Source organism: Vulpes vulpes, chromosome 6, assembly GCF_048418805.1.
Source record: "Vulpes vulpes isolate BD-2025 chromosome 6, VulVul3, whole genome shotgun sequence".
In the NCBI taxonomy this organism is placed as follows: Eukaryota; Metazoa; Chordata; class Mammalia; order Carnivora; family Canidae; genus Vulpes; species Vulpes vulpes.
In genome coordinates, this window is record NC_132785.1 from 75,458,171 (window position 1) to 75,485,709 (window position 27,539).

Genomic DNA, 27,539 nt, shown 5'->3' on the forward strand with positions numbered 1-27,539 from the left:
CTGAACCAAAGGCAGACACTCAACCACTGAGCCACCCAGGTACCCCTGATCTATTTTGAGTTAATTTTTGTATACAGCGTGAAGCAAAAGTCCAACTTCATTCTTTTGCATGTGGCTATCCAGTTGTTCTGGCACCATTTATTGAAAAGACTATTCTTTCTCTACTGGGTGGTCTTGGCACTTGTCAAAAATTAGTTGACCACAGAAGTATGGGTTTATTTCTAGAATCTCAATTCTATTCCACTGATCAATATGTCTATCCTTGGTGCAAGTGCCATACTGTTTATTATTGTCTTGTACTAAGTTGTAAAATATGGAAGCGTAAGTACTACTACTTTTTTCTTTTTCAAATGTTTCTTGCTTTTAGTAATAGTTTTTTTAAGCAGAAAATCTATTCATAATTTTTCTTTAGTATTTCTAAAGCAGTTTCACATACCTAATTTCAATTGAGCATCACATTGTATCTGCTGTGTAAAAAATATATTACATTTGACAAATAAGCAAATAGCAACAGAGACCCCAAGAAACTCACTTAAAGGGAAATAGCATGTTGGATAAGGCATAAAGATATATATACTGAATGCTAGAAGCTTATGTACTAAACACTGTACAGGGCATCTAGATATCTTTTAAAAAGAAAAATCGATGAGATAAAAGTGCCTGCCCTCTAGGAAGGTCTTATAGTCTAGTCTAGTACAGTGGTCTTCAACAATTTTGCTCATGTACTCTCTACAAGAATTTTAAGAAACTGTGTATTAAATTGACAACTATAATGAAACATTTCATCACAAGTTTAAACTGTTGCAAAAATTATAATTTCTAGTATACTTTATGTTACATGTATATGTGCTTTAAATATAGATTCATCAAAATTGTAAAGCTACAGATTTGGCTGATACAATATATATAAAATGTCTGCTATTAACTTAATGATGTATCAATCAGCTGTCATCAAATTCACTTTGTTAGAAAATGTCTGACACTTCTAGATGACACTTCATGTGTCAATTTAAGTAAACATATTAACACAAGTCTCTATGACAAATACCTCCCTTCTGAATTACAATACTAAGATACACATATTTGGTACAGGAACCTTGACATGAGCTGGTTATCAGGATGACATAAAGCGCAGTGCCTTTGAATATTTCTTGATTTGCTGTCAGAGACCCTCTCAGAACATGCCTTCTTAAATGAACTTTATTTTTGGGTGACAAACCTTTCTGGGGGTAATGTGGGACTTGGGTGGGTATGTGGTATGCCTTTCTTTTACAGAGTTGAAGAACAGAAAAGATGAGGCAAGAGACTGAAAAAGCCTTCTTAGGCTTTAAATTTAGGATCTGGAAATGAATCTCCTCAAAACTAACCAAGCCAATGTGACCCTTAAAAGCCTTGGTATAGTATTAAAGATGTTCATATCTTAGTGTGAAGACCCCTTGTCTAGTGTTCACAGTTGTGAGGAAAATCCAGATCTCCTAAACCTATGAGTTTAATAAGTTTAGTACTCTTTAACAATATACTCACTTATAAAAAAAAGTTAACAACTTTCCTTTTGAACTCTGACCTGCTCCTGTCTTTGAAGATGAAATATAGGGCAGCCCAGGTGGCTCAGCGGTTTAGCGCCGCCTTCAGCCCAGGGCATGATCCTGGAGACCAGGGATCTAGTCCCACGTTGGGCTTCCTGCATGGAGCCTGCTTCTCCCTCTGCCTGTGTCTCTGCCTCTCTCTCTCTGTGTCTCTCATGAATAAATAAATAAAATTAAAAAATTATGAAGATGAAAAATAAAGCAGAAACAATAACAAACCTGGCATTAAGGTGTTGAGTATCTTAAAGTAATTCTTCTAAAATAAGCTAGAAAGAAATAGAAAATCATTGCTTCTAAATAAAAATACAATGATGTCTGATAGAATTTAAAAACGAACCTCCCAACCAAGACCAGCTACAAAATCTTCATATGCTTGACTTCCTCCTGTATTGGTGAGAATGGAATGTTTATCTTCTTGTCCTTCAGCAACATAAAATACTGCGATCTTGTGAGTCTCTCGACTGTAAAACAAAAGGTTACACCGTTCATTTAATCATTAATTTATCTATTCATTCATCCAATTAAGTTCAATGTACAAAGTATGTGGCAATTAAAAGATGAAGATGCATTAAATCTTATAATCTACTGAGAAAGATATGCAATTATAAGTAAAAAATTAAAAAGTTAAAACTTGCCAGTGGAACAAAAGAAAGGTGTGATTACTTCTGACTGGAGAAACAGAGACACACTTAAAGGAGAGAAAGTAACAAATGAATTGGGTAAAGGAAAGTGAGATCTGACAAATGAAGAGGAGTAAGAGTATCAGGAAAGACGTGTGAATGCATGAAGCATCTGAGGAGTTATCTGTTGTGCAATGTGGTCAAATCTCAGAGATAAACAGATGTGTTTTAGAAATAAAACTAAGTAGAAGTACAGAGATGACTGAGAAACGATCCCTTTCTTCAAAGTACAGAATAAGAAATTTATACACAAATATTACAGAACTGGATGGAATAAGTGACAAGTTCTCAAATATTTTCTTTTTTTTAGATCTCCCTCAAATTAAAAATGTTCATAAAAACAAATTTTTTTGTATGCCATTTGGCTTTCCAAGTTAACTAGGGCACACTACATTTGGTCCAAGTGATTGATTTAACAAAGCATGGGCTAATAAACTTTATGATCAGAGGTAATGTTTTCACTACTATAGTATGTATAAATTAAAAAGTAAGCAAACAAACCATATTCAACAACAAGTAAGTAAGAATTGAAATTACTTTAAAAAGTTAGTCAGATAACCAGATTTTTCCCACATATCTTGAGGAAGTTATAAGGTCATGGTTGTGGTTTTCAATTTCAGCAACTTAAAAACAGGAACAAAGATATTTTAGCTGCTTTCACTAATAGCAATATTTCACTTTATGTGGTGAAAACTTGGGTAACTTTTGGTATATTCAATGTATTGTTAGGATAATCTAAGTAATAAAATATAATTTGGGGGGCAAGGGAAACTTCCAGAATTACAGATTAAATATCTTGGTGGACCCTTTCCCAAGCAAAATATCAATTTAAGTAGTGAAAATGATTTTTAAGAAAAATCATTTTAAGTCTCTGCATATCATCCTTAGGACATATAGCAAATGGAAAAACATTCATTCAAGAAAATCTACCAATCTACTAAGAACAGAGTGAGTTGTTGGTATCTGAGCCACAACTGCTCACCCCACCTCTTTACTTCCACATTATACCTTTACCCTGGGCATTCAACTCAGGCCAAGATAAGGGTTCCCTCTCCCCTCCAGTTCCCAGACTGGGAATATGGTTTCACCCTGGCAGACACAGGCTGCTGGCTGTGTTTCTCATCTTCCTCAGCTCCATGCTGCATAAGATCTATTCCAGGCAGCTGTGGCTAAGAGAACCATGTCTCCCTTAACTCATCCAGCTTCCTCTCTTACAATGGAAGCTCTAGGTGCAAAAGGCTGAGTTTGTCCCAATCTTCCCCATGCTAGCTTACCAGTAGGCTACAGGTTTCACACCAGTAGAGGAAAGCTAAGAAGATGAAGAACTGCCAATCCCTCTCTAACTGTTCACTTTTAGAGTGAGAATGTTATACTCCAAGAGAAGTTGGTCCTTGACCCCAGGTGAGGTATAGTGGCAGAGTTTGGCCACTACTTGTGTTCTGCTTAGGGTGAAACAGGTCATAAAGACAAAGAATTCAGCAGCAGCTCTGCCCGAGGGGGAATGATTTGATTTTGAAACAGAGCTTGGACAACCCCGTGCCTGTGGGTTTGTCAAAAACAAGAAAGAGCATGGTGGAAAGCCATTAAGAGAAATTAGCACTTCCAGACACAAGTAAAATAGCAGAGTGGCCTGAAGTTTTAATGGAGAGAAGTAGGAAGAGATAGCCAAGAAGGGTCCTCTTGGGAACACAGTGAAGTCTATGGGTCAAGAAGAATATGCACAAGTACTACCTTGTACCCACATGAGAGATACAGGACAGACATGAAAGCATGTAGACCTATCAACACAAGGTAAAGTCTCACAGATATTCTACCTGAACTCAGGGTTAACTCCTAGGAAGCCACAACTTAAAAACAACATCCAGTCAACCATGGCAGTCTAGAAGACTGTGTATATCCAATATTGTACCCTTTTTGGAACAACCAGAGAGCAAACCTCTAAGCCACTAGTCTCTGGGTAAACATGGGACCAAAAAAAAAAAAAAACCCACCCACACACACACATACACAAACACTCTGAATATGACAGTGGCCTCTAAGCCACACATACATCCAAAACCAAAAACTTAACTGGTTAAGGGGGCCAAAGTACAAACTTTGATTAATGATAGATTATGCCAACCCCGAGGAGAACCTGTGGTAGCCCTGCTAAAAGATAAAAAACATTTTACAATTTTTGAGCAGGGAGAGCCAAGGCTGCACACATTGTAAGGAAATAGACTTTGCAGGATTAGTTCAACCAAATCACTAAAAGACAAACAAATGATCAAGCAATGCACTTTCGAATCAAAGACACAAATAACACTGAAAGTAAAATAAATGGAAAAAGACACCATGCAAACAGTAACCAAGAAACCTGGATTGGCTATATTAATATTAAACTTTAAAATGAAAAACATTAGTGATAAAGAGACATTTCATAATGTTAAAAGGTCAACCTACTAGGAAGATATGAAAATTAAAAATACACATGCACTTAACAGAAAGCTTCAAAATACATGAAGCAAAAATAGAACTGGAGGCAGAAACAGACATTTCTACAATCATAGCTGACGACTTCAATACCCCACTTTCAATAATGGACAAAACAATTAAGAGAATATCAACAGGGAAACAAAAGACTTCAGTAAGACTGTAAATGGAACTAGACCTAAAAGACATTTATATAACACTCCACAAAACAGTAGCAGAACACATATTCTTCTATAGAATACAGGAACATCCTACAGGATGGACCATATGGTAGGTCAGAAAACAAGCCTCAATAAACTTGAAAGGACTGAAATTATGCAAAAGGTATTTTCTAATCACAATGCAATGAAATTAAAATCAATAAGAAAAATTCTGGGAATTTCACACATATGTAGATATGAAACAATATATTCCTAAATAACTGAAAGAATAAATGTCAAGGGTTATAAGAAAACTCCCAGAGATGATGAAAATGAAAACATAACATACCAAAATTGATGGCATGCATGCAAAGCAGTGCTGACTGGTAAATTTATAGATATAAATGCCTATGTTAAAAAGAGATGAAAAGATCTTGTATCAATAACTAAGCCTTCCACCTTAAGAAACTAGAAAAACAGCAACTAAAATTAAAGCAAGCAGAAGAAGGAAATAATAAAGACTAGAGTGGAAATAAAATAAAAAAGAACAGGAAACAACAACAAAAAGAACAGAAAACAAGAGAGAAAAATAAATGAAACTAAAAATTGGTTGAGATAAACAAAATTGATAACCTTATAGTTAGACTGAACAAGAAAAAAAGAGATGAGCCCAATTCCTAAAATCAGAAACTAACGAAGAGACATCACTATACATATGGTACAGAAATAAAAAGGACTATAAGGGAAAACCATGAACAACTATATGCCAACAAATCAGATAAAACAGATTAAATGGAAAAATATCTAGAGAGACACAAATTACTAAATCCAACTCAAGAGGAGAAAGAACACCTGAGTAGATCAATTACAAAGAGACTGAATTAGTAATGTGATTAAAAAGGAATAAGTAAAACCACCTCCACTTGCAGATGAGATAATTTTATATACAGAAAATCCTAAGGAACCCACTGAAAAGTTTTTAGAGCTATTAAATGAGTTCAGCAGGGTTCAGGATACAATATCCACATGCAAAAATGAATTGTATTTCTATATACCAACAATGAACAAAGCAAAATTAAGAAAATTATTTTTATAATACCATACCACCCCAAAATAATAAATTGTTTAAACAAGTACAAAAGCATATAACAAAAAGTATAAAACTTATACTGTAAAAACTAAAGTACAAAACTTATACTCTGAAAATTATAAAACATTGTCAAAAGAGATTAAAGATCTTAAAAAAAAATCCCATTCATGGACCGAAAGACTTAATATTGTTAAGATAATACCCCTAAACTGATCTACAAACTTAATGGAATCCCTACCAAAACCCCAGCTCCTATTTTTGTAGAAATTATCAGGCTCATCTTAAAATTCATCTATCTGGATACAAAAGATCCAGAATAGCCATAACTATCTTGAAAAAGAAGACAAAACTGTAGGATTCCTAATTCCCAATTATAAGACTTGCTACAAAGTGGTGGCAATCAATGTACTGCAGTAGTGTCATAAGAAGAGACAAATAGATCTGTATGGAACAGAATCTTTGATTTAAAAATAAAACCTTATATTTATCATCATTGCTTTTTTGACAAAGATATCAAGACAATTCCATTGGAAGAGTCTTTTCAAGAAATAGTGCCAGGGCAACTGGATATGTACAAGCAAAAGAATAAGGTAGATTCTTACCTTGCCACTTCTTACCTCACACCAGCAATGACAAACAAAATGCATCATCTATCTTAATATAAGGTCTAAATCTATAAAAATCTTTCAAAAAGTTTATAAAACTAGCATCCAGGGCAAAAAACTGCACATGAATGTTCAAAAGCAGTTATTATCCATAATATCCAAAAAGTGAAACCAACCCAAATGCCCATCAACTGATGACTGGATAAACAAAATGTAGTATATCCATACAGTGTAATATTATTCTGCAACAAGAAATGAAGTGCTGAGAACACTGCAATATGGATGAACTTTGAAAACACTATGCTAAGCAGCCTGCCACAAAAGACCATATGTTATTTAACTCCTTTTATATGAAATGTCCAGTATAGGCACATCTATAGAAATAGAAAGTAGATTAGGGTTGTCTAGAGCTGGGGAGTGGGGGAGGAGAAGTGGTGGTAATGAGGAGTTACTGGGGATTCCTTTCGAAGGGACTAAAATATTCTAAAATCAGGTTGTTGTGACAGTTGAACAACCCTGTGAATATACTAAAAACATGTACACTTTAAAAAGGAGTAAATTATATGGTGTAAGAAGTACATCTCAAGAAAGCTGTTAAGATTTTAACTTGGAAGCATGATCCACTATATGTAAATCCTGATCCTAACAGAAAGGGAACTTCTCAATGTTCTTACCTTGTGTCTCTATCACATTTTGGTAATTCTTGCAATATTTCAAACTTTTTCATTTTTTTCAGGTAAAGGGCTATCAATTAGAACTCATGAATCACAATTTTTAAAATTGAAAAGACTCAAAAATGTTCACCTAATACTATATAAATTTAAAAGCTGGGAGAAATATGTGCCATGTAGGAAAAAAAATAGAACATAAATCTTTACAATGCAAAAATAAAAGAGAAATCACCTTTATATTATCTGTGACCTTCCTACAATTTGTAAAAGCAGAGCTCAGCTGCCCTTCATGTCAAATTTTAATCCTTTACCATTCCTTTATATTTTTCTACTTACCTAGCTACAGCTGCTAAAATGTTTGGTATACTGCCATCAGCTTAATATGTGCAATAATGAATACCAAGGGAAAGATACCAGAAAAAACCCCAGAAAATTAATGAACTTGCAACTTACATGCAACCATATAAGAATATGTATAGAAATGACAAAATATTATGAGCTTACTATTGGATAATTCCAAGTGAAGTCAGCTAAGTTATTAGCACTTCTAAATCCCTGATATACACAGCAATAGAAATAGTAATACAAATTTTGAGATCTGAAATAAAAATATCTGGTGGTTCAACCACAAGCAACAGCAATCAGTTAATCTAGTCAAAGAAAATAAAGGATCTATAAATGGTACAAGGAGAAAAGAGTATAAACAATGTAACTTTTCATTTTTCCTCCCTAGTCCATCAGACAAGTACAGGCATACCTCAGAGATACTGCAGCTTTAGTTCTAGGCTACAGTAAAGCGAATACAGCAATAAAATCAAATGAGTTTTTTTCCCCTAGTGTATATAAAAGTTATGTTTACATTGTACTGTAGTTTATTAGGTGTGCAATAGCATTATGTCTAAAAAAAATAATAATAAAACCTTTTTTTTGCTAAAAAATGTTAGTCATCATCTGAGCTTTCAGCAAGTCATAACCACTGATAATAGATCACCATAACAAATACAATTGCCCTTTCACAAGATGGTGCTGAAGGCGAAGAAGGAAGCCCCTGCCCCTCCCAAAGTCGAAGCCAAAGCAAAGGCTCTGAAAGCTAAGAAAGCGGTGCTGAAAGGCGTGCAGTCACCAAAAAAAAAAAAAAAAAAAAAAAAAAAAAAAAAGATCCATACATCACCTACATTCTGACAACCCAGGATCCTGCATTTCTGAAGGCAGCCTAAATATCCTCAAAAGAGCATCCCCAAGAGAGACAAGCTTGATCACTATGCCATCATCAAGTTCCCCCTGACTACTGAGTCAGCCATGAAGAAAACAGAAGACAACACACTTGTGTTCATTGTGGATATCAAGGCCAATAAGCACCCTATCAAACAGGCTGTGAAGAAGCTCTATGACACTGATGTGGCCAAGGTCAACACCTTGATCAGGCCTGATGGAGAGAAGAAAGCATATGTTCGACCAGCTCCTGACTATGATGCTTTGGATGTTGCCAACAAAATTGGGATCATCTAAACTGAGTCCAGCCAGCTATAAATCTAAATTTTTTTCATTAAAATAAACCCCCCCCCAACCCCAAATACAATAAAAAAGTTTGAAATATTGCGAGGAATACCAAAATGTGACAGAGACTCAAAGTAAGCAAATACTGTTGGAAAAATGGTGCTGATAGACTTTATTTCCCCCACTTTCTAACAATCTCTTTAAAGTAATGACATGAATCAAGGGGTTGTGGGAAGGAAAGCAAAGAAAAGAGAGAGGAAGAGATAATAAGAACTGGTACAATGGTTATAAAAATCTAAGGGCAAGAGAAAGGAAATGGTCAAGCTTGGGTGACTGAAATATTTCTAAACATAATCAAGAAAATTATGAGGATCTGACTCGGGAATGAAATGGTGACCTGGAAATGGTAATACGGAGGCAGGTTAAAAATTTGCAATAAGTAGCTGGAAAATCATGCTGAGAATTGAGAGACAAAAGTACATGGAAAGAATGGTTGATAAGATAGGGAGAGATATCCCAATGAGAGGGATAACTATGTTAGGGTGTTAGGAGATAAAAGATGAGCCAGTGAAGATAAACTTGGAATAGAGAATTAGGAGTTGAATACAGTAACTACAGTGTTACAGGGGAGAAGAACATTTTAAAGACAAGACAATAGTATTAAAATTTGGGGATGTAATATTCAGGGGTTTTTTTTGGGCAGTGAAACTGTTTTATAGGATACTATCACAGTGGATACCTATTTCTATACATTTGTCAAAATGCATACAATGTACAACACAGAGAATGAACTCTAATGTAAACTATGGACTTCAGTTAATATAGCAATACTGTTTCATCAATTTTAACAAATGTCACCACACTGGTATAACAGCTAGAAAAACTGTGTAGGGGAAAAAGGATATGTGGGAACTATCTACTTTGCAATCAATTGTTCTGTAAATCTAAAACTGCTATAATCTTTTAAAATGCTTATTAAATTAAATTTAGTTAATTAGATAAATCAAAAGGCCTGGTGAGGACTGAGAAAATTTTAGACCTGATGATCAAGATACTGTCAGAAGGATAGTTTCAGTAGAGCCTTGAGGTCCAAGAACGCATGGTGAATAAGACAGCAAGAGTTATGATTCCTGCCCTCATGGACTTTACCATCTGGACCAAAGATAAATTATTATGGGGAAGAGTTAGGATATGAGAACTCACATATTATTTAGAGAATTAGTTTTTTAAGTTTTTTTTTTTAAACGATTTTATTTATTTATTCATGAGAGACATAGAGAGGGGACAGAGAGACACCGGCAGAGGCAGAAGCAGGCTCCATGCTGGGAGCCCGATGTGGGACTCAATCCTGGGTCCCCAGGATCATGTCCTGGGCTGAAGGCGGCGCTAAACTGCTGAGCCACCCGGGCTGCCCTATTTAGAGAATTATTATAATTGTTTTAGAAAGAATAAGAATATCTAAGAATACTAATAGTAATAATAATAGTGTGATAAATGTTATGACAGGGAAGTGTGTTACAGGGCTCTGTGACAGCACATGGATGATCCAAACATAGACGGGGGAGGAAGGTAAAATGTTACAGGTAGTTTAGAGAAAGGATTTAAGAAAAAATGATGTTTAAGCTGAGACTAAAAAAATGGACAGGAATTATACTCTGAAAAATTTTAAAGCCTAAGACCATTTCATTGTTAAAAAATAAAGACTAAAACTAAGATAAAAACATTCACTTCTAGAAGAAAAAGAAGATAAGCTTATAAAAAAAAAAGACAAAAATTAATGAGTTAGAAAACAGAACATAGGGACGCCTGGGTGGCTCAGTGGTTGAGCGACTGCCTTTGGCTCAGGGCGTGTTCCTGGGATGAGTTCCACATCAGGTTCACTGTAGGGAGCCTGCTTCTCCCTCTGCCTATGTGTCTGCCTCTCTCTATTTCTCATGAATAAATAAATAAAATCTTAAAAAAATAACCATAAGCATAATAATTTGTTTGGATACATAATATAAAAAATATTAAAAAGATATAACATTAATAACCAAAAATGTGAGGAAGAAGTATAAACTTCCTGTATGCCATCTATCAAGTTGTAAAGTCAGCTTAAAATGTTATAAACATAACATTTTATGTAAGCCTTGCATGGTAACCACAAAGGAAAAATCTGTAGTAGATACACAAAAGGCTATGATAAAGTAGTATGTAGGCATACTACTACATACTACTACAAAAAGTCTTTAAATCACAAATGAAGACACCAAGAGGGAAAACAAAACACAAAGGATCTACAAATAAGAAAACAATGAAAAATGGTATTTTTACCTCTCAACAACCTCTCAACATTACTTTAAATGTAAATAGATTATATTTTTCAATCAAAAGACACAAAATGGCTGAAGGGACAAAACCATGAGATCCAAATGATATACTGCTTACAAGAGACTCATTTTAGCTTTAAGCACATATAGAGAATGAGAAATCTAAGGGACAGAAAACAATATTTTAAGCAAATGGTAATCAAAAGAAAGCAAAGGTAGCTATATTTATATCAGACAAAATAGACTGTGAGTTAAAAATGGTAAAATAAAGTCACTACCATAAAGTTAAAAGGGTCAATCCATCAAAAATATAACAATTATAAATAATTATGCACCCAACATTACAGCACCTAAATATATAAACAACATACTAGAAGAAAAGGAAAATAGTAATACAATAACAGTTGGGAACTTTAATACCCCACTCTCAACAACTGACAGATCATCCAGATAGGAAATCAAATAAATGAATTTAAACAATACCTCAGACTAACTGGACTTAACAGACATATACAGAACATTCTGCCCAACAGCAGCAGAATACACATTCTTCTCAAGTGCACTTGGAACATTTTCTAGGATAGATCATATACTAAAACACACAAGTCTCAACAAATTCAAGAAGAAAGAAATTGTATCACATATCTTTTCCAACACAAATGAATTAAACTAGAAATCAATAAACAGGAAGAAAACTGAAAAATTCACAAATACATGGAAACTAAACGACACACTCCTGAACAACCAATGGATCAAAGAAGAAATCAACAGAGAAATTCAAACCATCTTGAAATAAACAAAAGAGGAAATGCAACAAACCATAACTTAGGAATGCAACAAAAGCAGTTCCAAGAGGAGAGCTTATAGTGATAAATACACACATCAAGAAAAAAAGAAGTATCTCAAATAAACCACTAATTTTACACCTAAAGGAATTAGAAAAAGAACAAACTTAAGCCCCAAAACAACTGAAGAAAGGAAATAATAAAAATTAGAGAAGAAAAAATGAAATAAAGAAGACATGAACAAAACCAAGAGCTGAGTCTTTGAAAATAGAAACAATTTTAACAAGCTTTTAGCTAGACAAAAAAAAGGACCCAAATAAATATTACTATAAATGAAAGATGTTACAAATGATACTATAGAAATGCAAATAAGAGACTACAATGAAGCTATTTGCCAAACAACTGGACAACCTAAAAGAAATGGATAGGCTCCTAGGAATTTACAACCTACTGAAAATCTAAACAGACCAGTAACACGTAAGTAGATGGAAGCAGTAATCAAAAACTTCCCAACAAAGAAAAGCCCAGTACCAGATGGTTTCACTGAGATTTCTACCCAATACTCAAAGAATTAATACCAACTCTTCTCAAATTCTTCCAGAAAGTGAAAAGGTAGGAATACTTCCAAACTCATTTACCAGGAGAGCATTACCTTGATACCAAAGCTAGGTAAAAATACTACAAGAATAGAAAATTACATGTTAATATGACAAAATTCAATATTCATTCACGATAAACACTCTCAACAAAGTGGACATAGAAGGAATGAACCTCAACATAATTAAGGCCATATCTTATAGCACACAACTAACATCATTCTCTATGGTGAAAAGCTGAAAGACTTTTTTTTTTCTAAGATGAGAGCATCCACTCTCATCACTCCTATTCAACATTGTATTGGAAGTCCTAGCCAGAGGAATCAAGCAAGAAACAGAAAGCATCTGAACTGGGAAAAAAAGTAGTAGGACTATCTCTTTTTGCACATGACATGATCTTATACAAAGAAAATCCAAAAGATTCCATCAAAAAACTGCTAGAACTAGTAAAGAAATTCAGTAAAGTTGTAGAATGCAAAATACACAAAAATTAGTTGTTTTCCTATACACTAACAATGAATTATCTGAAAAAGAAAACAATCTCATTTATAATAGCATCCAAAAAAAATCGCTTAGGAATAAATTTAACCAAGATGAAGGACCTCCACAATGAAAACTATGAGACATTGATGAAGATACAAATTAGAGAAGATAATCTGTGGTTCATGAATTAATATTAAAATGTGCACACTATCCAAAGTAATGCATTGATTCACTGCAATCCCTATCAAGATTCCAATGGCATTTTTTTTCTTTTTACAGAAAGAGAAAAACTATACAAAAATTCATATGGAACCACAAAAGACCTCAAGAAACCAAAGCAATTCTGAAGAAGAATAACAAAACTAGAGGCAACACACTTACTGATTTTAAACTATACTACAAAGCTCTAGTTATCAAAATCACACTGAAATAAAGATAGACACAAAGACAGATGGAACAGAACTGAAAGTCCAGAGATAAACCCATGCATATATAGTCATCTAATATTTGACAAGGGAGCCAAGATTATCAATTGAGGAAAGATGGTCTCTTCAATACATGGTATGGGGAAAACTAGATATTCATATGCAAAAGAATGAAACTGGACCCCTACCTTATATCACTCACAAAAACTAACATGTAACATATTAAAGACCTAATATTGTAAAACTCCTAGAGGAAAAAGAGAGGGTAAGCTCTTTGACACTGGTCTTGGCAATGATTTTTTAGATATGAAAGCACAAGCAACAAAACCAAAACTTAAAACAAGTGGGACTACAACAAACTAAAATGCTCCTGCATGGCAAAACAATGATAAAGTGAAAAGGCAATCTATGAAATGGAAGAAAATATTTGCAAACTATATATATATGTATCTGATAATGGGTTAGTATCCAAAATATTAAGGAACTCATACAACTCAACAGCAATAAAACAAATAATCCAATTAAAATGGGTAAAAAAAGAAATGGGGGCCTAAAAAAAAAGGATAAGGACCCAAAGACACATTTTCCCAAAGAGGATATTCAAATGACCAAGATACATGAAAAGGTGCTCATCATCACTAATCATTGGAGAAATGAAAAATCAAAACCACAATGAAATACCACCTCACACCTGTTAGAATGGCTATTATCAAAAAGACAAGAGATAACAAGTGTTGGTGAGGATATACAGAAAAGACAACCTTTGTTGTAAACTGCTGGTGGGAATGTAAATTGATGCAGCCTTTATGGAAAACAAAAAATTAAAAATAGAATTACTACATGATCCAGCAATCCCAATTCTGGACATATATCCAAAGGAAACAAAATTACTATATCTTGAAAAGATATCTGCATCCCTATATTTACTGCAGCATTATTTGTAACAGCCAAGGTATGAAAACAACCTGCATCCAACAACAACAGATGAATGAATCAAGAAAATATGGTATACATGTATAGTTGACCCTTGAATAACAGGGTCTGCATGGGTCTACTTATAAACCAATTTTTTTCAATAAATTCAGCACAGTACTGTAAATGTATTTTCTAATATTTTTCTATGCTTGCTTTAAGAATACAATATATAACACATATAACATACAAAATATATGTTAATTGACTTTATGTTGAAGAAAGGCTTCCAGTCAACAGCAGACTATTAGTAGTTAAGGTTTTAGAGAGTCAAGAGTTATATGAAGATACTGAACTGAGTGGGGATGTTTGTTGTGGGGCTGGTGTTCCTAATTCCTGTGTTGTTCAAGAGCCAACTATACAATAGAATTCAGCCATGACAAAAGAAGGAAATCCTGCCATTTGTGACAACTTGGATGCCCTTGAGGGCATTATGCTAAATGATGTCAGACAGAAAAAAACAAATAACTGTTACGTTCTTACTTACATACTGAGTCTGAAAAAAGTGAACTCAGAGGAACAGAGAACAGACTATTTCCAAGAGTGAGGGGAATGGGCAAAATGGGTGAAGGTGGTCAAAGGGTATAAACTTCCAGTTGTGAGATGAGTAAGTTCTGAGGAAGTAAAGTACAGCATGGTAACTACAGTTAACATATTATATATTTAAAGGTTGCTGAAAGAGCAGATTTTTAAAGTTCTCATCACAATAATATTAACTATGTGAGGTGATGAATGTGTTAACCTTACTGTGGTAATCATTGTGCAATATATATATGTATCTATAAATTATTATGTTTAAACCATAAACTATCACAGTGTTGCATGTCAATTCTATCTCAATAAAACTAAGGTAAAAAAACTCTAAGGGGATGATATGGGAATACATAAATTAATTTTTAAAGAGCAAAAAAAAATCCCCAAAAAACTAAAATGAGAAAAGGAATATAACAGAATTATGAAATGTATGTATGTACGAATGAATTAATAGTATGCATTTTGAAAATCTTAATAAAAGGAGTTTTGTAAAAAAACAAAAACCAAAAAACACTGAGACTGACTCAAGAACTTAAAGAAAACCCAGAGCCTAATAACAATGGAACAAAGAATTAGAAATTTTGCCAGTTGTTCCAAATTTTTAAACAACAGAAAATATTCATTTCATGAAGCTGGCTATAAACCTTAATTCTAAAAACATAGTAAGAACAAATAAAAAATTAAATAAACATAGAATATGCTTAGAAATGGAGTATATCCTAATTCAAAATTCAAGTCTAGCAAGTTAAACACAATAGGAAGTCAAATGGCTCAGTAGGTTATTCCAAGGATGCAAGAATTATTTAATATTAGCAATCTAGTGATATTAAGTACAAAATACATCAAGTGGTTAAAAAAGCAAAACTATATGAAAAGTTGAATAGATGATGAAAAAGATTACAATAACAAGGTGTCCACTCTTACAATAACTAACACTGTAGTCCAAGTTCTAGTCAATGCAATTAAACAGGATATAAAATAGGCATGAGTTTTAGAAAAGAGATTATCAGTAAGATAATTATACCAAAAAAAATTTATACCTAAAAAGATCCTAATAGACAACTATAAAATGCTTAAAATAAATAAGAGAATTCACTAAAGAACTTAGATAGCAAAATATAATGGGAAGAAAACTCTATTTAGAATAGCATCACAACAATACCTCTAAAAGTAATGTCTGGATGCCAGAATAAATGAAAAACATGCCATGATTATGAAGGGGAAGAATGATGATAGCAAGTGTGAAAGTTTTCCACATGAAAGTTTTATTGCAAATCAGACCAAATTATCAATGGGATTTTTTTTTCTGGAAAACAGCAGCATAATTCTAACATGTATATAGAAGAATAAACAGGTGAGAATATCTAAGAAAAGAAGCTATATGTCTGAATAGTGTGAAGAAGACTGGGTCTATCAGATATTACTTGTAAAGCCATAATAAATTAAATACTAACATCTGCATAAAATTGATAAACAATTCAATAGAAATGAACAGGGGGCAGCCTAGGTGGCTCAGCAGTTTAGCGCCGCCTTCAGCCCAGGACATGATCCTGGGGACCCAGGATTGAGTCCCACATTGGGCTCCCTGCATGGAGCCTGCTTCTCCCTCTGCTTACATCTCTGCCTCCCTCTCTCTCTGTGTCTCATGAATAAATAAAAAATCTTAAAAAAGAAAAAAGAAATGAACATAAACAGGTTAATATTTGATAAAGGAAACACATCAATTCAATGAGAAAAGTATGGATTATTCAATAATTATAGAAATAGACTATTCTTCAATATTCAAGCTAGTTCCATTTCTTATTCCATAAACTAAAATGTATTCCAGAAAAAAGAAATATAAAATTACCATTTCAACCAAGTAATTATAGATCTTGAAGGAAATATAGAACATTTAATTGATTTCAAGACAGAATTAATTCAAAAAAGCACACTAAGCAATTGAAAAAAAGCCAAAGAAAAAAGATTGCGAAATATAATTACATAAAAATGAACAATGTGAAGTTGTTGAAAACCGAAAGCCAAACAACTAATTGGGAAAACTCTCACAATAAGTATAAAAGTTAATCCTTAGATAGACAGACATATATAGGAGAGCTCTTGCAATTAAGAAAAATTTCCTTTTAAACAGAAAAAGGACACTAAGAAAGTATTTGAAAAAGATTAAAATTTCTTATAAATACATGAAAAATACTAACTTCACTAGTGGTAAAGAAGTATAAATTAAAGAGAACATGATCTGCCTCTCAAGCTAGGAAAGGTTTAGAAAATGTGACTAATACCTTACATTGGCCAGGCTGAAGTTATACAAGTATTCTTACATAATGTTGGTAGGATTAGAAATTAGTACTTAGTGAAAAGTAATTTTGTAATATGTATGGCCTGAAATAAGTTCTTATGCTTTGATGCAATAATTCTATTTCTAGGAATCTAACCTAGTGCAAGACATTAAAAATGAATGTCCAATAATCGTGAAACTTGGCACCATAAAAATTATTTTTGGAAAGTATCAAAATGCCTGAGAAAAATGCTCACAATATGATAAAGTCCTTTTTAAAAGATAACAACTTACTGTATACATATATATTACTATGATTCCAGTTTTGTAAAACAAATCATATGCATATCAAAAAAGAAAAGTCTGAAAATACATAAACAAATGTTAAGAATAGTGTTAGAAGTATATGGTTTATTTTTATATTGTATATTTTCTATTATAACTAGAGAAATTAAACATTATTTTTAAAAGATTATTCTGAGAAAAGCTAAAACCCACAAAACCAAAGAAGTGAGTAAAGATTCTATTTTCTCATAAAATTTGGTAGTAAAAATGCATGAAAGGGATACCTTGAAAGGACAGTAACTGAGGATAATTTTGTTTTGTTTAAAGGAAGGTAACAAGTGTGCTTATGGTAAAGGGGTAAGTAGAAATACAAGATAAAGAACGATTAGCTTTTTGAAGATCCTAGAGAAGCAGAGAATGGAGGAAGTAGTACAGGTTGGGGGCAGGTGATTTCTGAAACTGACGGTGAGCAAGAAAAGATGTCTCAATATAGAAATTTTAAAGACTTATAAGGTGGAGCTGTTTGATGTGGGAAAGGAATGAATGATCTTGTTTACTTTGCAATCCTATACAATAGTGTTGGCAAGGTGTTTTGCTTTTTTTGATTGATGTGTGGAGGAAGAGAGGTTAGGAACTAGTCGTCTACCAGATTGGCTTTCATATAGGAGGTCAAACATTTGAATTGAATCCTCAGTGAGGTTAGTGTAGAGATCATCTTTTGACTATAATGAAGGGCTTGGAGAGTAAAGAAGTGGTTTACAATAATTACTCTAAGAAGCAAAGTAAGAAGTGAAAAAAGAATAAGAAATCTGTCAGACAGTAGAGAAGGTACTGTTGAAGTAAAGGAGCATGAATCTACAGTCACTCCCTACACCACACTGGTTTGATCATTTTCTCTAGTAATACACTACTGCCTAGGAGTGGATAAAGTAGATATCAATGATTCAGATCAAGGCTGCTTGCATGCTCAATTAGTTAAGCCCCCGACTCTTGGTTTTGGCTCAGGTCATGATCTCAAGCATGAGATGGAGCTCCACATCAGGCTCCATACTGAGCAGAAAGTCTGCTTGAGATTCTCTCCCTCTGCTCTTCACTCCTTCACTCACATGTGTGCACACTCTCTAATGAATAAAATCTTTTTTTCCCTAATGAATAAAATCTAAAAAAAAAAAAAAAAAAAAAAAAAGAACGATTCTGAAGAGAATTGATTCCAGCCATATATAATATACATATATATGTATATATAAAAACTTTAGTGGAAGAATCATTTTGAAGATGCCAGAAATGGTATTTTTATAGTTGACAATATGGAAGCTTCTGACAGGACTAGTGAAATCAGAGATAAGTGGCAGATTGACTGTGGGAATGGAAAAAGCAAAAAACTGGAAACATAAAAGTATGAAACATCAACTAAGATGTGAGAGCGTAAGATATGGATATTAAGTAGGTTGTGGATTTGAGATCTCAGAAATACAGATATTCTTCATAATGGTAAAATTAAAAGCATTGCTTTATTTTTTTTTTTTAAGATTTTGTTTGTTTATTCATGAGAGACACAGGGAGAGAAAAAGCATTGCTTTATTAATGTGTTTCTAGTTAGACTGCCAAAAAAGTACTTATCCATAAATTTTATTTAGAGACTAGACAAGAAAGTAGCAAATATACATGTCAACCTCACAAAAATTCCAGTGAAGTAATATTCTGCAGTATCTAGTACTGGTTTCCCAGAAGTCTTGTTCATATACATCAAGAACTAGGTATCATTAAAATTATGATATAATAAGATTTCACACATAAAAAACCACATGTAAATAGATACACACCCAAAAGCTTAATGAGAAATCAGGTTTATAGTAATATAATAACCTAAATCTATCTTCTTTGTTACATTAATATTTTTTGTAAGTACTAGTTTATATTCACCAGTATGACTGGTGAATATAGTGTTAGAGACCTCTAACACTAATCAAAAAGAGTATATTTGGAACATCTTAGTATGGGTAAACCAAAGAACATTTTATATGTTCAACTAGATTTCTACAATCAAAAGAATTCTGAAATGCATAAAAAAGTATAAACAATTCAAAGATACCATTTTAGTGTAGCCCTGCATTTTTTCAAAAAGTTTGTTATTTAAAGGTATATGGAAATGAAATATAGTTTCTGCTCAGAAAGTTAACAATACAGTATTATTTACACATAAATAGAAATAGCTGTCAGTTGCTAGTTATAAATCTGAAGGTTTCCCAACAACTTACCACTGTCTTGAATCCAAGTTCCTAAGTTCTCTAAGTAGTTTCTCATTTTTCTTCAGGAGATGAAAGCTCCTCCTAAAAAGAGATTTTCATCACCTTTGCAGTGAATGACATGATGATACCAGAAATATTTTCCACTCTACTCATGCAACCCTTAAACACTTTTCTTGCTTTTTCATACTTGTAACACAAAGGAGAACAGGCCGTTAAAAAAAAACGTAAAAAATCTATCATTGTTTCTACCAATTTCTAAATAGATTTCTGTTCGTGGGTTATGATCCACTAGTCACTTCCAATTTTTCCCTGCAGATACTGTGAGCTTCTGAAACTCACAACCAGGAAAATAGAAATATCCGCAGGTTCCTTTTCAAGAGTTTCCTAAAAATATTTAAGAAAGTTGCTCCTAATGAGAAATAAAATACTCACAAAATTTAAATCATTACTGAGTAAGCATATGTAATCCAGATGGAATTTGCTCTCTTCCTTGTTTTACCTTATAGGCAATTTTTTATGCTATGAAGCAATGTAAAACTTTTACCAAAAACATTCAATACATGCTAAATATGTACTAATTATATTCATGAAATCAATGCTTGTTGTGGTAAAACATAGCTTCCCACCTTTAATTTTTCTCAAGACAATATATGGGCCATCCTACATCAAGAGAGAGTAGAATGCACTTACATGAGTGGCAATTACCTACATTTGGACGTACCATAAGGCAAATTGTGTTCCTGACATAACACGTCTTCCTCATAAAGCAAAGAATACTCCCTTCTAATAAATGGAAGGGTTTAAATTAAATAAGATTTAAACACTAGTCAAGCAAGTAGAACTCCATTTCAGTGCTTCACCTGCATTTAAATTCTTAAAGATTTATTTGTCCACTGATACCTGAGCTCCCCTCCTACTACAAACTGAACAAGAATAAATGACTCTAACCTAGTATTTCTGATTTAAATCTAAATAAAGCCTTTTGGTTTAACTCTTATCCAACTTACATGAATAAATTTGTGCTTACTGCAAACTTTCAAGGAGGCTTTTGCAACATGTGTAAAAAACAAAATTTTAGAAATGAGATACAGATTCCTTTCTTGATTAGATGATAAATCTTGAGTTAACTTCTCTGATACAAACAAGAAGAGATCATATTGCTATATGGCTAAAAAATTGGTTACGTTTATGTGATATAATAAGAAATATATATTTGGGCTCTGCCTCAGTTCCTGACACAGAACTCCTGAAACCCTTAACTTCCTGAGTGATGAACATAACAGGAACATCTTACATACAGTTCCTAAATCCCTTGCAATTTCCTTGGTAATAGGAGAATCTTTTGTTCTGATGAGGTGATGCTTGGTGGGCTCCTGAGTAGCTTCAGGATGGGGATTAGTCATCAGAAAGCACAAACCATGGTTAGAAGCTTAGAACTTTCAGCCATCCCTATATGCTTATGAGAAAATGCTTCCATAATAATACCTAAACTATAAGGTTCAAAGAGCTTCCTGGGTAGTCAACTCAATTCAATATGCTGGCATGGTGGTAGACCCCAACTCCACAGGAACAGAAGCACTTGTGCTTGAGAGACTTCCAGACTTCATATTTTGTACTTCTTCATCAGTCTGGGGTCCTTTAACTACCTTTTATAATAAACTGCTAAACATAAGTAAATGTTTTGTGAGCCATTATAGCTAATTATCAAACCTGAGGAGATAGTTATCTGATTTATAGACAGTTGGTCAGAAGCATGGACTTTCAACTGGTGTCAGTCTTGTGGGTCTGAGCCTTTACTCTGTTTGTGCTAACTCTAATTAATGCTGGAACTGCCTGGTGTGGAAAACCCACATATTTGGTGTCAGAAGTATTATAAGAAAAACAGTTTTTCCTATTAGCTTACATGAAGGTTGGAAAAATAAGATTTTTTTTCAATTTTATGAGCTATAATTTCTAAGTCAAAGAGTTCTACTCGCTATTATGAAAATGTTAATAGTTAATTTATTGAGTTATCTTTTTATTCCCTTGAATCCTGATAAAACTCAGTGGTCTCAAAAAGGAAAAAAAAAATCTGTCCCAAAGCCAAGGAACTAATTAGTAAAGACGAGAAGACAGACTAAAATGCTTGAGCAAAAGATGAATAAGACTAATGTAAAAGAAAAATTTCTCTTTTGTTCTTACCTTTTGTCCCAGGAATTCATTCCCAATATACTAAGCAGCAATCTGCAATAATAAAATGCTGACTGAGGCTTTTGAGGTGTTGGTTCATCTTGTTCCACAGCTTTCATGTTTAAGTCATTAAAGTGTTTCTCAACAAATTCTTTTTCCTCTGTATGCTGCTTAAGGATAGCATTAATAACATCATTTTCCTGTTTTTCAGAAATGCACACAGGTTGTGGAGCAGGAATATTAAGTGAGATTCCAGTTCTCTGTAAGCACTCAGGACTAGTTATACCTAAATACTGCAAAAGCTCATCAAGAACATCCTCTTCATCTCTTATGGTATCCCAAGTTGGTACAGTTTCTCTAAAACCTCTTTTAAACTGGAGGGAAATCCCATCATTTACTGTTATATCTTCTAAGCATTCATTAGATGTAGGAGGCTCTTCTGCCTTCTCTTGGCGAGACAATGAAAGTATAAGAGACGTAGGTTCTGACAAGCCACTCACAGGAGGTGGTCCATACAGGATGGCAGAATCCCATGAATATTTCCCGGACAGATCACGTACTATGATTCTGACATTTGAATTGGCCGACGCAAGGCCAGCAGATAAACCTCCTCCGGGGATACTCTCTTCTGATCTGATCTGGATACAGGACACTAAGGTTGTATTGTTCAATACAAAGAACTGGATATTTGGGCTCTCAAAGAGTTCAGGAGAAAGTTCAGTACTTTCACTGTAATGATTGTCATGATTTTCACACACCTGACTTGTTAACATAGCAGGACCACCACTCATTGGATAATGGCCCAAGTGATTTACCAGATGTGTAATAACAGTGCGGGCAGCTATAGAGATTAATCCTTGTTGCATTTGAGTTTTCACTAGAAATAAGAAATATAAGTCAGTGGGAATACGGCTGCTTTCTAGGAAGTCATGATAACAATGATACTGTAAAACAACAAAAGGAGATTTCCTCACATTTTCAAAATCACATTCAAATATTAGAGTAAATATGAATATTTCCAATTTAGATTCTGTACTACAGGAATGATGGCAAAGAAGTAAACTCTCTTTGATGAAGTTTTGTTAATTTTATAAAACAGCCCCTTTTCAAAGTTTTGCTTATTGCACAATTTAAACTTAAGCCTTTAAATGTAAATCATATTTTCAAAGAAGAATCACAAGTATTATAAATCACTTAGCATATGGATTAGAAAGCCAATGAAATCCAACTGATAAGTTTATCTCATGAGTAGATTCAGAGAGAAGCATGCCTTAAATGTCATTTAATTATGGCTTTTATGGATGATATAAAAGTTTCAGAGAAAAGCAATCTTTCACTAAACTTTAGGAATCAGGATCAATTTAAACAGTGAGTCGGTATAGCCAGTGTATAACAAAAAAACTTTATTGTAAGGGAAAACATATCTTATGGGCCTGTTTATGTATTATACTTTTGTAAGATATTCTTCTGGGTCATTGTGGCCTAGTCTGAGCGTTTACTTGTATGGAAGAAGCATTTTTCTATTCTTCCTTAAGCATGTTAGGAAAAGCAGGGCAGCCCCGGTGGCGCAGCGGTTTAGCGCCGCCTGCAGCCCAGGGTGTGATCCTGGGGACCCGGGATCGAGTCCCACATCGGGCTCCTTGCATGGAGCCTGCTTCTCCCTCTGCCTGTGTCTCTGCCTCTCTCTCTCTGTATGTCTCTCATGAATAAATAAAATATTTAAAAAAAAGCATGTTAGGAAAAGCAAATAGATAAGAAACATCTCCATATGAGTAACTTAAAAAAAAAAAAAACATACCAAACAGTAAAAAAAGAAAATTCAAAGAATATAGCACTTAGGGGCCTGAAATGTCAGGACCTCAAGGACAAGGAAAAGGGAGAAGGCAGGCAGAAAACAGAGAGGGAATAAAAGGAGGAAGGAAGAAGTGGAGATAGACAATAACTTGTCAAAGCCCACTAGCCAAAGACTGCCAGTGTAGTCCTAAAGCAGGGTTGATGTGGAAGCCAGTTCTGAAGTAAATGGTGTCATGAAGTGAGGACAATTTGGTGAGGATTATCTTGATACTTTTCATCCAGGAGGCAGGGAAAGAGTTGTCATTGGTAAGAAAGTATTCATCATTCACCTTAGGATATTTAGTTGTTTGTGTTTACTGTGTTCTTGTCTTACACAATTACAGACATGATTACAGAATGACTGTGTCTTTGTATTGTTCTACCATAGTCAAAGATCTTGTCTTAGTATGGTTTATATTCTGCAAGGATTTTAATCATTTGGGAATACAATGGCTTACCTGCCATAATAAATTTAGATTTGAGAATGTCCTGATGATCAAAGCATTATCTACATATAATAAATTTCTTAGTTTTAAGTGAACTTTGTGATGTATTTTGGTAACTGTATAGAATTGTGTAACCACCAACATAATATATAGTAAAATTCCCAAATAAAAAAGAATAAATTTTACGTAAATTATATCTCAATAAGTAAACTCTACTTTAAAAGTTTAAAAAGACAGTACCTTGTGCAAAGCTTGTAACATACTTAAAAAGGGGCAAGAGGAAAGAATAGTGTTACATTTTCAAGCCCACAGCCCCTCAAGTTTCAGAACTAACACACTGGCTACAGGCAAAGATCAGCAAGAACCAGCAGCTATACCATTAATAGCAAAAACATCTTCTTCCATCATTCCAGTTCTAAAAAAAAACCAGTTTTCTCTGGACTTTGGTTGATTTTGAAATGTTAGAGTATCAAAATTTTCATCTTCTTCTATTATCAATCAAATTATAGGACTACATACATATATATGTGAATATTTTTCAGTTTACTTAAAAAGTTCCAGTTACACTGAGTTGTTTTTCAATTATAAAGATGGCTAGTTCTGAAAATCAGCTATTCAACACGAGATAACATTAAATGATTAACCTTAATTCAATCCCACATTTTTAAAACCATATGCAAGCCAAGTAAAAAGATATGTCACTGGATGATGAAAAACAGAGGGGTGGCTTAAATCTAGTGTCTGCTTTCCCTTCCCTTATTATAACTTACAATTTAATGAATGTTCACGCTATTAGGGGCCTTACAGACAATCTAGCCAATACCTATCATTTTGAACATGAGGACACAAGTGTTAAGGGATATAACTGCCATAGAAGAACAGGACTGGTCTTTTCCCAGTTCAGTGTTATTTCCATCTTTACCACAACTCTAGTTTTCGTATTTTTCTCTTTTGTTAAAATGCTCTTTTGTTTTGGCAAATCACTGTGACATATGGAAACAATGAATTCAAAATTTATTTTTTTCTTTGTACAGTAACTTCAAAATAGTATTACGTGGCATAATTGCTATATAAAAGGGCCAGATCAATTGAAAAGCTCATTTAAGTAAGACTAAATCACATTTTAAATGGTAATAAAAAATTATATAATTAGACATTAAAATTTTTTTTGATGTATGAAAAAAATTTCTGTTCTTTATTCTTCTTCTTTTGAGTGATAAGCTTAAATAAATGACTTGTTCTAAGCAATGTATCCTTTTTGCAGGGCATTTCTGAAGATGTGAAAGAATATAATTTAATAGAAGCAGATGACAAAAGAGAGACAAATTCCTAACTTCATCTCTGACCTGAGCTATGATCATGGACAAATCACATAAAACACCTTAAACCCCATTTTTTTCTAAGAATAATACAGGTTTTTTATAAAGATGAATTGAAAACTCATATACAGAGTTGGATATGAAAGAAGCAATACAAACCATTCGATTTTGAGAGTATTATAAGTAATAGGTTTTATGAATTCCTTTTTCAAACTTATTTATAAATAACCTGCAAGAATGAACCGAGCTCTTTCCCTAAAACAAACCTCTAAACCCAGGTACCCTGCCCATCCTATATATCCTCTTCTTAAAGGAAGAGATAGTGAGAATGCAGTTCAAATAAGCTTGTTCACAAATCTGTCATAATTCTTAACGAGTATACTTAAAGAATATATTTAGATTTTAAATGCAGGTAATATAATTTTCTTCCCTAAGTTGCTTCTCTAGATTTAAAATATTTATAAATATGAGAGGATAAAAATCTCTCAACTTGTTAATTGGGCAATTTGATTTAGATTTTTTGAGTTATAAGCTATAGAATATATATATATCTTCTACATATCTATTTAGATATAAAGAAAACACAGGAAATTCTCTAATTTAGGTATTCAAAATGAAACTCTAAATAACTAGTCTTGTAAGAAAATGCAACATGAAGATATCGATGCTTCTAGGCTTTGTGTAACTAGCATTCATTTAAATAAGTCTATTCAAGGTTGTCTTTTCAGATTGTCAGATTAAACAAACCCTACAGCATTTGCAGCAAACCCATAATTACAGATTATTATGGCATACAAAAGCAGCAAGACATAAAAAGCTGCTGCAATTCATTGCACTGTAATAGAACATGCAGAGGAAGTTAATTTTGACAAATGCTTTAAATATTAGCTTTGCATAATATGTATAGGTGAAACTATAATTAGGACAGAATGAGTCCTTTAGAGCCTCCTTTCACTCTGACCCTGCAAATGATGACTTTTTGCTAATAAGACTACTGCCATTTGACAAAAAGCCAACTTCACTACCTTGCTTTATTATTTAGTAAATTTAATAATTACGGCTACTCCTGCCAATAGTTCTCAAATCAGACTTGTTCAATCCAATACTGAGCTTATTAGGGACACTCTATGTTTAGAAATCTTGGGCCAAAAAAGTACTTGAAGATGATGAAGCATGCCTTAGACAAGGGCACAGTGATTAGTCACTTTGCCACATTAAAAAAAAAAAACACAACAACACAGCATGTAGTCACTACAGACCACAGAATCACCTGCTGTTGGCTTACAGCTGTTCCTAAAAGGTTCTGCATTTATCTGGTCTTTTATATTTTTAAGGAAGTCCAAAGGGAACAACTTAATACATTTAGAGAATACTCCACAGAGCATTTGATATCAATATAAAACTCATATATTTAAATCTTTACTTCTGTATCTTCTACAGTGACTGTTAATAGTAAATTTTATCTGAAATACATTAAAACCTCTCTTTACATAAGTAAACTACTTATTTCACTGTTTATGAAGTGTGTTATAATGCCCTGAATCAAACTTTATCATTTTTTTACCCTTTTAAAAGTGCAAAAAGCAACTAATCTTTTCACATAACTTTGTTTTTAAAGTAAAATAAACACTCTGGTTTACTATACCAAATCTAAAGAAATAATATATAAAATGCCTATATATATCAATTATGGTCTAAATTATTTTGCTATACCATACTTCCCAGTATATCTCTACTATATGTGAGTTTTAATTTAAATCTTACATTTCTATTTCACTTGTATATAGATGATGCTTGAACAATATGGGGGTTAGGGATGCTGACCCCCTTGCAGTTGAAAATCCATGTTTAACTTCTGACTTCCCAAAAACTTGACTACCAATAGCCTACTGTTGACAGGAAGTCTTACCAATGACATAGCAGTTGATTAACACATATTTTAAATGTTATATGTATTATATACTGTATTCTTACAATGAAATAAACTAGAGAAAAGAAAATGCTAAGGAAGAGAAAATATATTTATAGTAAAAAACTTAAAGAAACCCATGTATAAGTGGACCTGCACAGTTCAAACCTGTGTTGGTCAAGGGTCAACTGTATTTGTGTTTCAGA

General features: G+C 33.4%; 1 protein-coding gene and 1 pseudogene across 11 annotated transcripts in view; one reads left to right on the top strand and one right to left on the bottom strand.

Moving 5' to 3' along the window:
- The window catches only part of RALGAPA1 (Ral GTPase activating protein catalytic subunit alpha 1), a 240,264-nt gene that overhangs the window by 62,121 nt on the left and 150,604 nt on the right, over positions 1–27,539 (bottom strand). For all 11 annotated transcript variants that reach the window (XM_026019058.2, XM_026019059.2, XM_072761425.1 and 8 more), the window contains 3 exons: positions 21,839–22,703; positions 19,667–19,738; positions 1,924–2,047 (listed from right to left, as the gene is read on the bottom strand). In XM_026019058.2, the coding sequence (XP_025874843.1) occupies positions 1,924–2,047; positions 19,667–19,738; positions 21,839–22,703 (1,061 nt within the window). The remainder of the gene's footprint in view (positions 1–1,923; positions 2,048–19,666; positions 19,739–21,838; positions 22,704–27,539) is intronic.
- Positions 4,237–8,764, top strand: LOC140599355 (large ribosomal subunit protein uL23-like; annotated as a pseudogene).